Source organism: Drosophila melanogaster, chromosome 2L, assembly GCF_000001215.4.
Source record: "Drosophila melanogaster chromosome 2L".
NCBI classification, from domain to species: Eukaryota; Metazoa; Arthropoda; class Insecta; order Diptera; family Drosophilidae; genus Drosophila; species Drosophila melanogaster.
The window spans coordinates 895,727-908,499 of NT_033779.5; the positions used below are offsets into that span (position 1 = coordinate 895,727).

General features: G+C 47.2%; 1 protein-coding gene, 2 long non-coding RNA genes and 2 other non-coding genes across 6 annotated transcripts; 2 read left to right on the forward strand and 3 right to left on the reverse strand.

Annotated features, from left to right (window-relative positions):
- Positions 1-1,726: 1,726 nt before the first annotated feature.
- lncRNA:CR45348 (long non-coding RNA:CR45348) lies at positions 1,727-2,324 on the reverse strand. The gene has a single exon (NR_124011.1). It is a non-coding gene; the product is annotated as a long non-coding RNA:CR45348 (long non-coding RNA).
- Positions 2,325-2,773: 449 nt separating this feature from the next.
- On the forward strand, positions 2,774-5,590 carry Lsp1beta (Larval serum protein 1 beta). 2 transcript variants are annotated; one of them, NM_001298627.1, is made up of 2 exons: positions 2,774-3,215; positions 3,284-5,590. In NM_001298627.1, exons 1-2 carry the CDS (start codon positions 3,006-3,008, stop codon positions 5,441-5,443), a joined length of 2,370 nt encoding a protein of 789 aa, NP_001285556.1. In that variant the 5' UTR covers positions 2,774-3,005; the 3' UTR covers positions 5,444-5,590. The 2 variants fall into 2 exon arrangements, with proteins under 2 accessions (NP_001285556.1, NP_476624.1); NM_057276.4 differs by having other exon boundaries at positions 2,918-3,215.
- Positions 5,591-5,764: 174 nt separating this feature from the next.
- snRNA:U1:21D (small nuclear RNA U1 at 21D) lies at positions 5,765-5,928 on the reverse strand. Its single transcript, NR_001599.2, has one exon. It is a non-coding gene; the product is annotated as a small nuclear RNA U1 at 21D (small nuclear RNA).
- A 321-nt stretch (positions 5,929-6,249) lies between these two features.
- scaRNA:MeU1:95C-A24 (small Cajal body-specific RNA : MeU1-A24) lies at positions 6,250-6,356 on the reverse strand. Its single transcript, NR_163228.1, has one exon. It is a non-coding gene; the product is annotated as a small cajal body-specific RNA : MeU1-A24 (small nucleolar RNA).
- A 1,946-nt stretch (positions 6,357-8,302) lies between these two features.
- On the forward strand, positions 8,303-8,621 carry lncRNA:CR45261 (long non-coding RNA:CR45261). Its single transcript, NR_124012.1, has one exon. It is a non-coding gene; the product is annotated as a long non-coding RNA:CR45261 (long non-coding RNA).
- The last annotated feature ends 4,152 nt before the right edge of the window (positions 8,622-12,773 follow it).

The window sequence follows — 12,773 nt, forward strand, 5'->3', positions numbered from 1 at the left end:
GCAGCGCTGTGCGAGTGTGTGTGCGGCATGACGGTCAGCAAGCGACAAAGCACACGATTAAATTACAAAATGTCAATAACGATAACGAAATGAAATTGATTGAAACGAGTGGCGACCACACAATGGATGCAACATCCCGCGGCATGAGTACGTTTATATAGTGTGCTCCCGGACCTGGACATCGTCATTCCCTGTCGCGTGATAAATGATGCGTGTGTGCTTGAGTGGATGACACCTTGCCGATATGGCAGATATGCGCCGCACAATGGCATGTCAATTAAAATGCCCGATGTTGAAATCATTCGCAATTAATTCATAATTAAAATGCGACACATTATCAAAAGTGTGCAGCGGGGTGGTATTTACACAAATTGCGAATGAATATTTATGAGGTTCATCGGGTTCAGTTCGTTCACTTGGGAAAAACTAGTTTGGTGTTCCGGCCAGCACACCTCAAGTTCCCCCGGTTCAACTGGTCCTTCGCAATGGTGCGGACATTTTTCGGGGGCTTCCAACTTTGGCAGCCCGGAGCGAGAACAATGAAATGCACTTAAAAGCATTTAGTTGTTGCGACAAAATTTGCAGCACAGAAATGCGGTTGCCGAAAGCAGGAAAATGAGAGTGGGAGTGGAAGTGGAAGTGGAAGTGGAAGTGGCCAATCCTTTGCAAATAATGTGCGTGCATAAACAAAAAGCAGGGCGAGGGGGCTTGACTTCGGCAACTGGTCCTTCGCTTACATAGATACACGCAGATGAGGTCCTGCTCCTTCCAAATTAGCGCCATAAAGTATGCAACAAGCTTTTGCCAGCGCTTTTAATTTGTTCGCCGGCACTACGGCCATCAAATATTCATTTCTGGGGCTTCTGAGAGAACAGTGGGTGGTTATGGATGGCACTGGGTGGTGGGAGGTCCATCAGAGTTCCAGTTCGGCCTCGTTCTTCAAGGGAAAACTTTTGGCTAATTTGCGTGCGGCAACTAAAACATTTTCCTGGTAGGCGGTTTCTGTGTGGCTCAGTTCGGTTAACGCTCCGTTCGCAACTAAATTTCCATTCAACTGTCATTTGCGAGGGAGCAAGCCCCCCCGACTGGATTTTAATTTCACTGTCATAAGCAAGCGATTAATGACTGACAAGTAATTAAATATGCGGCGATAAGGCGGCTGGGAAAACCCCATCTTCATCATCATCATCTTTGTCGAAAAAAGGCGGATGGAGCTATCTATCATCGGGTGGCTGTGATTGGGCCATAAAATTAAATAAACGGCTGACTAAATTCCACTATCAAATTGAATTCGGCAATTTGTCCCTGCACACTCTGCATCTCCGTTTACTATGCAAAGGATCTCGAATGGAGGGCAAACTGTTTATGTTGCCTGCTTGGCCCATAAAAAAGAGGCGGACTGCGGTTCTCCGCCGGAAATCTCATTTTGTTTGTAAATCAGCAATTTGCAGCCGGGCACAGGACGTTCTCGATGTCGTTGTCGCCCCACCAACACACTCGAAAAGTGGGAGCACCCACATTGGTACACTGCGCAAAAACCTCATACTTCCTCATTACTAACATACATGCATGAATGCAAAGTGCTTTCTATTTCCTGCTCTGTATATGGTTGATACATAGTTACATCAGTTACATCAGTTACATAGTTACACAGCATGACTAATTTTTCTCAGTGCACACACTCACATTTTTAAACGCTCAATAAGATTGGAAAATTGATGGCGGTATTGCTCATTGGTTTGGTAACGCTCTTCGCCCCGCTTTTCCGGGCACCCTTTTGCTTATCGCTCGGCAGGACTCGCCTGGCAGGAGCAGGCGACTCCACCCACTTGGTAAGTAAGTAAATCCCTCATTTTCAGTGGAAATAAAAATTGCCCCAGCAGCGTAACGCAAAATAAACACATTTAAGTTGCAAATTGAATTTTGCATAATCCCAGGCGCCGCAGCGATGCCACTTGGGCTGGGTTTCTGTCCTGGGCTTCTGTCCTGGATCTCCTTATCGCGGGTCCGTCTTCGTCCTGTGCTGTCTGTCGCTCCTTTTTATGTTTTTTTTTTTTTTTTGGTGGCACTGGCACACTTCACATCAGCGCATGAGACGGAATTTCTGATTAGTTGCCATGGATTCCCCTTCGGCGCCCAACACTTTGCACTTGTTTACCCTGCTTTGACTTTGCCGGAATTCTATTTATTTTCGAAAATTTCTTTTGGGACGCGACACTCTGCCCACATGAATGTCACACACGCAGCAGGCAGGACGCCTCCTTTTCCTAGGCGTGTGATCCTGGGGGATTTACAAAGTAGCCGCGTAATTGAATTTACTTTATACTTTGCCTGATTAGAAAAAGTTGATTGGATTTCACGCTGCCTCATATGGCGGCACAAAAGTTGACGCAGTTCCTCCTCTTCTGGTCCGCAGATGAATGTGTGTGGGCCAAGTCAATTAATGCACGTAGACTGTAGGGATTTCCATATCATATATGTATATACGTATCATATACATATTTCTAACTATCTACATTTTTGAGGACATGTCGCCAGTCTGATTTATCTTTTCTGGCGCAGAAGAAGCACCAATTCTAAAAATAAATTGGCACAAACAAAGATGCATTGAACGAAATTTGAGATAGCTGGTCACGGATTTGAATTTGGTTGACGTAATGCCGGCTTGATTGCACCTGCAGAGCTGGCTCTTGGCAACCAGATGAATAGAAGTCTGGCTTTGATAAGAGACAAGAGGGTAGCAAGGCGATAAGAGGTAGTCCGGCACAGATGGACAGATGGCGCGATCGCAGCACCTGAGATACACCCAGTGACCCCCAAGCTGCACCGCGATATCTCCGAGCAGATTCCGAGCTCCGGACACTGCGATCGTAGGCGGGACTCTTGGGTATAAAAGCAGCCAGGTGGACGGCAGTGAGGCAACAGTCTTTAGGCATTGGATCCACTGGGTGCATCTGATCCGGAGCAGTTGAGTGTCAAGTGTAGAGTTGCAGGAATCCGTCAACATGAAGATCGCCATCGCATTGCTGGCCTGCCTGGGCCTGGCCGCCGCTGCCAGCTTCCACCAGACCCACGAAGTCAAGATCGCCGACAAGGCCTTCCTGATGAAGCAGAAGTTCCTCTTCGAGATCGTCTACCGCGTGGAGGATCCGCTGATGTTCGAGGACCACATCAAGCAGGGCGAGAAATTCTACTTTGAGGAGTCCTACTACACTGTAAGTGGATATAGCACTGGCTGAAGTTGTGCCTCTCCCTAATCACTGATCATTGTGATCCCTTCCAGCACTACGACATGTACATGAAGAAGTTCTTCGAGGCCTACAAGGCTCACGCCCTGCTGCCCAAGGGCGAGTTCTTCGGCGCCCTGGTCATGTCCCACGCCAAGCAGGCCCGCGGTCTGTTCAACTTCTTCTACTACGCCAAGGACTGGGAGACCTTCGCCGCCAACGTGGCCTGGGCCCGCATGCACGTGAATGAGGGCATGTTCGTCTACGCCCTGACCATGGCCGTGATCCACCGCAACGACTTCCATGGACTGATGCTGCCCTCGATCTACGAGATCTTCCCACAGTTCTTCTTCAACAGCAAGTTTGTGTTCGAAGCGGAGAAGTTCGACTACGAGATGTGGATGAAGATGACGATGTACGAGAAGGAGTACATGGATGTGTACTACAAGACCAACGGATACGACTACTCAACCATGTACCGGTCCAGCGACTACACCTACATGAAGGACTTCAAGACCTGGCAGTGGTGGAAACTGATGGGTCTGGGCGAGCACTGGTACACCGAGGACAAGTTCATTCTGCGCGAGAACATCTACGAGTTCAACCAGGAGACCAAGTGGCTGTCGATGATGAAGGACGTGAAGAAGTTCTACATGCCCGTGGACTACACCCGCGACCTGAACCTCTACAACAAGGAGTCCAAGCTGTCCTACTTCACCGAGGATCTGGGCTGGAACGCCTACTGGTACTATCTGAACATGGACTACTCCTTCTTCCTGGACGGCAACACCTTCGATCTCAAGAACGACCGTCGCGGCGAGTGGTGGCTCTACAACGTGCACCAGCTGCTCAGCAGATACTACATGGAGCGCCTGTCGCACGGATTCGGCGAGATCCCCGAGTTCTCCTGGTACCAGCAGATCGAGATGGGCTACGACCCCCAGCTGATCTACTACAACGGCATTGGCTACAGCTTCCGCAAGAACTACTACGAGATGGAGACCTACGCCAACTACGATATGCTGGACAAGATCACCGGCTTCCTGAAGCGCATTCACAACATCGTCGAAATGGGCTACTACAAGACCGCCGATGGCCACACCATCGATCTGCGCAAACCCGAGGCCATCGAGTTCATTGGCAACATGCTGCAGGGCAACGTGGACGCCATGGACAAGATGTTCTACCAGTTCTGGTACATGCTCGCCCACATGTACTTCGCTGACGCCGACTATTACCAGATGGACGTGTACCCCAACGTGATGCTTAACTTCGAGACCATGATGCGCGACCCGATGTACTACATGTTCTACAAGTCCATCGCCCAGGTGTACTTCCAGTTCATGCACTACCTGCCCAAGTACACCAAGGAGCAGCTCCTGATGCCCGGCGTGACCATGAAGAACGTGGAGGTCAGCGACCTAACCACCTACTTCGACCTGGTCGATTTCGATGTGACCAACATGCTCAACGACAAGATGATCTTCCAGGACGGCAAGTTCGTGTGGGACATGTCGCTGTTCGCCCGCCAGATGCGCCTCAACCACAAGCCCTTCACCTACACCTACACCATCGAGTCCGAGAAGGTCGAGAAGGTGGTCATCCGCGCCTTCCTGGGACCCAAGTTCGACGAGTTCGGCAAAGTCATTTCCCTGGCCGAGAACCGCATGAACTTCATGGAGATCGACGAGTTCTACTACGAGCTGAAGGCCGGCACCAACAAGATCACTCGCAAGTCCAGCGAGTTCTACTGGACCGTCAAGGACCGCACCACCTACACCGAGCTCTACTACTACACGATGATGGCCTTCGACGGCAAGTACGACTTCCCCCTGGACATCAGCGAGCCCCACTGCGGATTCCCCGACCGCCTCGTCCTGCCCATGGGCTGGCAGAAGGGCATGCCCATGCAGATGTTCTTCATGGTGGTGCCGTACGTGGCCCCCGCCCACGAGCAGTTCTCCACCTTCGACTACACCTACTCCTGTGGTATCGGATCCGGAGCGCGCTACGTGGACAGCCTGCCCTTCGGCTATCCCTTCGACCGTGCGATCGACGAGTACGAGTTCTTCGTGCCCAACATGTACTTCAAGGACGTGTCCATCTACCACGCCGACACCATGGAGCCCTACTACAAGTACAAGAGCTACTCCAACTACGGCCACTTCGACTACACCTTCTTCAACGATTACTACACCAAGTACTTCAAGTTCTGAGCGTCGTCGTTGTGTGTGCGGCTTCGATTGCGAAATCCGGAAAACGATCACGGAACGATCTACTGAATGAGCGCGGATGTTTTTAGAGTGTCTGATACCTAGCTAGTAAGGTGTGCAAAAAGTCTAATAAACTTTCGAAAACCAAGTAAAAGTGGCCCTGTTTTCAATATATCTAAAGAGGACCCCACAATTTGAAAAGGAAGGAACGTTCCTCATCGGTAGAAATATACTTTCGGGGGTCATTTATTCATTCTATCAATGTAGTTGCAAGGCAGGCTACATATATGAAAATAATGATACTTTTAAAATTTATTGCAGATGTCGGGACGGCGCGAACGCCATTCCCGGCTACCAAAAATTACACGCACGAGTTATTCACATTAGGAATAATCGCAGAGGTCAACTCAGCCGAGGTGCAATGGCCAAGCCTCACTCCGGAGGAACCGCCTTCGTGATCACGGTTAACCTCTACGCCAGGTAAGTATGCTTTCCTCAGCTCAGGGAATGGGTTTCCATGAGCTGATGGCCAGAAGCAGTTGGGAATTATTGCAGTGAAAGTGCGTGAAAGTCTTACCCCCGAAAGTATGTTAGCAAAATGTTACATCTGCAGTTGGGTTGATTTTTGTAAACTGTGCGTTGATATTGTGGTTCTTATCTGCTTCCACCCTTATACATATTATATGTAACCTTTGGATTTTACTGTTTCATTTAAATGATTATATTAACGAGCGAATAATGATAAGAATAATTTTAATTAAAACTAAACAATCTGAGAGGCCCACAATAGTTTTACAAGCCACGAAAATATCAGCAATAAAATGGTGAAAAATCGCCGGAATATGGTTAACCTGACAACGAAACAGAGCATCTTCTATACGGAATATTTATGGGGTAGTAATAAATGATTTTGCAGAATTCCATAGGCCGCAAAAAACTAATAATCGAAATAGTTTCGGTAACTCGATAGAAAGTTCGATGGTGTGAATGGATCAGCGGGAGACTGGGGCGCCGAAAGTGATTTAATTTATGGCAATTACAAATTGTTATTAGAAATTTGCGGTCAACGAGGGCGCACACGACCGCAGGTGAATTTGAAATCAAATGGGAAAATGCGAAATGAACCAGGCTGAAATAGCAAAAAAGCAGGAGAGCAAAAATTATTGTTGACATAAGCCGCATATTCTGTGCGATGTGCGTGAATTGTTTGCTGTGTGTTTGTTTGTTTGTTTGTTTGCGGGCCACTCGTGTCCTTTTGCATTATTCCAGCACATATTGTGATGCACTGAAGGACTCGCTGCAAATGCATAATTAAACTAGCAAACACGGCCATCAATTTAACCCCAGTGCTTCACTGCTTCTCTGTCGCTCTGTTTTTGATGAGCACTTGACAAAACGCTAATGAAAGTGCCGGAGGGGGAGTGTTTGTGTTTTCGCGGCATTTTAATTAATAAATGTCCATCCAGTTTGGCCGGGTAACCTGGCCAACCGACCGCCATTGAGCGACCGACCAACTTTGCCACATTAGCTGCAATTCAACTTTATCAATAGGCTTCTAATTAACTGGCACACACACACACACACAGCTCGTCCTGAAGGACCCTTCTGCCCACAACACTTTTGCGTTGAGTTTGCTGATCTAGTTTTCGGGTTTCATGTTTAATCAGTTCAAACGCAATTCCGCAGTGAAACTATCTAATCCTCTTTCCACTCCTCAGTCACGTATTCCGAGAACATCTACCACGGAAACACAGTCATGGGTGAGGAAGTAGTACACTTAACAAAATATTGTATATCAATCAAAAAAGAACAAAATATATAGTAATAAACTGTTGGTGTCATGCAGAAGAAGTCCGTTGCATTTCGGTGTCTGATATTTATGATTTGTGAAAATCTCAGGGAATCTCTGTCCAATTTGTGCTCGCCAAGGACCAAGGTGGGTGCCAGGAGCACTTGATGGGCGTCCGAGTGCGTTTTCTACGCAATTATTTGGGCATCATCAGGCTGCCCCCGCAGATGGAAACTTTTTGGCCGGCAAACAGCGAAACTTTGCCATCATAACTTCTAGCTGCCGTGTCGTGTCCTTTGTGCCTGGCCAGATTTCCCGGAGACGGTTTCTGGCCAGGACGGAGGCGAGCGTGGGCAGCATAAGCAGGGATAAGTGCTCCTGAGTGGACAGGACTCATTGTGCCCGGCCTTCATTAGAGCTGACTGAGCGAATAATAAAAAAGAAGCAATCGCCTCCTTTTCCTTTGCGGACTTTTGCTTTTTGTTCCGTTCGGGCGGTGTTTAAAAGCATTTCCATGCTAAAACAAAAGGCCATTCAATAGGATTTCGCCTTTATGGGACTGGCTGCCCAAATGCGGCTTAAGTTAGTGCCTCCTCTTGCAGTCGAAGTCCTTTGACCGTCCAGGACATCCGCAGTTGGCACTCCCGCCGTATTTACATGCTCGCCCCCCCCGTCAGTATTTGCTCGTCCAAACGACTTTTCTTCGTTTCCTCTGTTCTCGGTGAAATTCTAAACCTTTTATGGGAATGGGTGGATATGGTCGTGTGCACAGCATCGCACAAACGGAGCTTTTAAAATATTCATAGAATGGCTTTAATAACGGCAAATGAGCAAGCCCCAAAATGTCATTTTATGCACTGCGACAAAACAACCAACTTCTTTCTTTCTAACTACATCATTAAACTCATCTACTAGGTATGTATGCCTATGTCTAACTCCACTTCCTTTGATTACAAGTCGGGCTTCAATTAACTTGTAATCAACTCCATTTTTCCCAGTGTGGAGTGTTCATTTCACTATCCAATTGTCCATCTCTATCGACGGATGGCAGGAGCAAGTAGGCCACAGGTTATGCGGCAAAAAGCAATTTTTATTTACCAGGGGGCTCCGCTGAATCCACCGGCTCCATTCCATTCCGTTGACTGATTGGCGAGACGGCGCCAGAGCGCAAATACTGGGTCCGGGAACCAGAGACCGGCGACCGGAGACAAACGAGGCGTCCATCTCAAGATGCGCACCCCAATCACCAATCCCCACTCCCCGATCCAAAGTCTCCGATGGCGAATGCCATGCCCTCTATCGAGCGACTCCATCGGCTTGGTATGCAAATCAGGGACGACGTCGCCGGGCAGGAAGTTGATTAAATGACAAAATAAATAGAAAGTGAAGGATAATGTCAACATTCTAAGTGGTTTTCTTTTAAAAAGCTTAACTGACAATGAACCGCAGGGCAGCGGTTGTCCTGCCCTCCCTTCATCTGGCAGAAAGTTGGGGGTCCTGCGACCACGGCATCAAGTTGAATAAATTATTTTTGTGACTGGCGGGCAGGCTGGAATCCGGAATCGGTGGGGGCATGAGGATGAGGAGGAGGAGGAGGAGGGAGCTGCGGGAGTCCGGTGTTCAGGAGGCGAAGTCCTTGAGGTCGCTGCCACAGGAAATTGACTTTGATAGTGCATGAAATTTGATGATAATTTAACATTTTTCAATTTGGGTTTATGGGCCCAAAGCCCACGTGGCGGCTACACTTGAAACAATTGGGGGTGGCATCGTAAGGGAATTCCTACTACTAACTGAAGTAAGTACTTTATAACATTGTAGATTCATATTTGTTGAAATCAATCGATTCTTGATCCTATAATTTCATCGCGAATCTGGATTTGTTGTCTTTAGTTTTGACTACTTGTTCCAGTTCCTCCAAGCTCACCCCCATATGAAGCCACTTGAAGTGCACGGGGATGATACAAATGGGGGATAAGGATGCTGGGAGAGCATCCCCGTCGGCGGCTAATGAGCTGCCCTTATTAAATTGAGCGTGCGGAAATGTTGGACATGGCCAAAGTCAAAGTCTCTTATCCTGACAGCGGCAAATTGTTTTGCCCGCACTGACAAATGCTTGGACTGCCTGGCAAGGATCTCTTTGAGCCGTTTTTGTGTCGCCAATTTAATTGAAAGGACTCCCGCTTGGAGCCTCTTTGGCGCTGTTCCTAATTGGTTGCTCCGGATGCAGCAGATCCTTCTCCCTTCGTCCTGCACGCTGTCCGCTCTTCGAGGACAAATGGCGGCGACACGTATGCATCATTAAGTTTCTGGCCAGACGCCCAGTCTGTTGTCCCTGGGTTGATTTAGAACGGAAGGCATTGGCTGGTCAGAAATGCATTATAAAATAGGAAAGTACCTTCAGAAACTCTAGGAAAGAGCTTTAAATAAGAATACAACCAACGATTAAGTTACACATAATTCACTTCGATTATTGGTGAGTTTTTCAGAAAGGATACAGACTAAGATAGATTTTTTCGATGATTTTCCAAGAAGCTAATTTGATTAAATAGTAATAAATCGGAAATTAAAGAAACATTTATAAAGTATGGAAATGCCGTTCTAAGGGATTGAGTTGCGGCAGTTTTGATGCTTGTCAAACAAATTATGAGCCATAGACCGAGCTCAACGAAAGCGGTTTACCCACTTGTGTTCATCGTCCTCCGGCTCAATCTCATGCTCATTTCCAACCTCATCCTCATGCTGTTCTCTGCTGTTCTGTGCTGTTGTAAACTTTCCCTGCTGCCTTTGCCAAAAGCAGCTTATGGCTAATCCGCATATGGCAAATGATATAATATATACATGAGGCAGGTCTTGGGGAGCCAGAAGGCATCCAGGATGAGCGTCGGTGGCGGGGGGCGGGTTGGTCTAATGGAACTTTCGGGTTGCACAGGACTCTAGACCTGACAAAGCAATTTCCACAGTGACACATTTTCCAGAGGAGATCCACTCGAGTTGTGAGTGCAATTTATTTGCCGCATGCATGTAAATAAATACAAATACATGTGAGCATAAATAATAAAAACATATTAGTGCACATTTTAATTCGTTTTTATTAAAATGCGCGCAGTCTGTCGAAAGCGGCAAGGTTTTCCCGGGAAAATGCCAAATGGGAGCTGTCTGTCTGTTTGGTTTGCGGCTTGGCTGCCTGTCAGCCTCGTTAGTGTGTTAAGGGGGCTGGAGATGGGCATTAGGGGGTTAATGCGGGTGGGCACGAAGGAGGGGTGTTGGGGGGGGACGCACTTACATCAGTGCACAATTTTTTACATTAATGTGTAAAGTGCTCGGCTGCAGATACAAATATACAGATACAAATACAAATACAGAACGTGTGCCGTCGAGGGAAATTAAAATAAAAGGCAAGCACAAACAAGCAAACTACAGCAAATGCCACTACAACTATATAGCTTCAATATACACAGCTGAGGGCGCAAAAATAGTATCAGTCTATTGGTAAATGCATAGATTACTACCACAAGATATGGATTCGAATGGTGGATCTATATGCGAATTTAGCTCTGTCTACAATTTATACTAAATACATTAGGAAGACAAAGCTTCCTTGGGATTATGAACACGGCTTTCTTTAACTACTTTTCTTTATTAAAAACCTAGATCCCTTGATAGTTTCCTGTGCAGTCTTACACGCCTAGCACGCACTGTCCCTGGCAGAGAGTCGTTCTGTCTGCGGGACCGACTATCTCGCAGATGGGGAAATGCAATTTCTGACTTCGTGCTGTTCACTTTTCACTTTTCCCACGTCCATGTCCAAAATGTGGGCGATGGATGCATAAAAAGGCGAAACATGAAACATTGGTGCGGAGCCAAGTGAATTGCGGTCTAATGGGTTTGTCTTTCCAGCTCGGCGGCGGAGTGCAGAAGCGTGTAAGCTTCCGTTGTCACAGTTTTTCAATCGAATGCGCGCCGAAACTCGCTTTGGGGATCAAGAGAGTCTCAGTCTTTAATCAATCGCCATTTTCCTTTTAATTATCGCACAAAGGACACTATTTTATCGATGGAGGCAGCTCGCTTTGCTTGACAAGTGTAGCATGAAATGAGTGCGCGACATATTCATAAATTATGCTCCTTTCATTGCCAATTAGGAGGTCCTAGATGCCACGCAGCAGCCGTAGGAGAACCCCAAATGAAGCCAATTAGTTGACGTAATGCTAACGACAATCATGAGGATGGAGCATGCTGATGGAGATGGTTGGATGGTTGGTAATGGTGGAGCTGGGGAAGCGAGCACCAAGTGCAGGTGCTTCTATAAATGGGGAAAGAGGAGCAGACACTTTTTGAACTGCCTGCGAAAGGAAACATTTGAAGCCGAGTCATGACGACGAGGGGACACTGAAAGAAATTTTGAGTTCTATTTCTAAATTATATGATCTACATATATGCATTAGCTGTTAGGAGTTTTAATTTCCTTGAGTTCGACAAGCAAGACACTATGATACTCTGTGTTTTAATAAAATGAATCTATTGAGGTATTTCTTGCAGTGCACTTGAACCCTAGACAGGTGATGGGCGTTTGGGCGGTGGCTTCGAGCAGCTAATTAATACGCGCCGTTGCACCACAGAAAAAAGAGGACGGAATGTGGGAGTGGCGGAGTAGTGGTGGACCCGGACCCGGACCTGGACTTGGAACCACCAGCACCAAAAGACCTGGCTCAAACTGTCAGCTTTGCCATCGCGACCTGTAATGAGCGTTCAGAGTTAATTGGCGTGCAAGAAAAAAAGGAGGAAAATGGCCAGGCGGCAGCGGGAAACTTGACAAAATTTTATGCGTCTCAAAGACATTAATTAGGAGTAATTGGTGCGGCCTAATGAGCTTGTTTGTTGGTTGCCCTGGTCTCCAGTTCCATTGGCTGGGCAATCGGAGGCGACCTGGAGTGGATTCATAACCCTTCAATACTTCGCTGGCAATCAACTCATATTTCATGGCATGTTCAGCTGTCATTAGGCGCGAAAGCTACGAATTGAAACGCGAAAACAATCAAAACTTTTAATAAAAGAAAGCCAGGCAAAAATCGCGGAGCGAAATCGAAACGGGCGACGCACACAATCGTAAATATTTCGATTCGCCCCCCTGGCGAATTTCCCGCCCACTCGGGCTGTGTTTTTATGCGATTTCAATCAAGGAACTTGGGCAAGTTGGGGAACTCCAACCATCCGACCATTCCGATGTGGAAAGGTTGCAACAATTCGAAGCGGCGCCGCCTCAAATGACGCGCGAAATGAAATGAAAATGTAGCCCATTTCCTCCCGGACTAAGAAAACTAAAGTGTAACACTTGAACTGCTGTTTGTGTTTCGATCTGTGTTGTTTTCTTTTGTTTTCCCACCGATTTCCATATTGAACTCTGACACGCAACATGCAAACGATACTGTATCGATTCTGGATGGGGTCCGTAATGAAATGTGCCAACTTTGATGATGTGTCATATCGCACGATTGAAATCCTAGACGAAAACGACCCCGGCCAACGCCACTTTGATTCATTAAAATA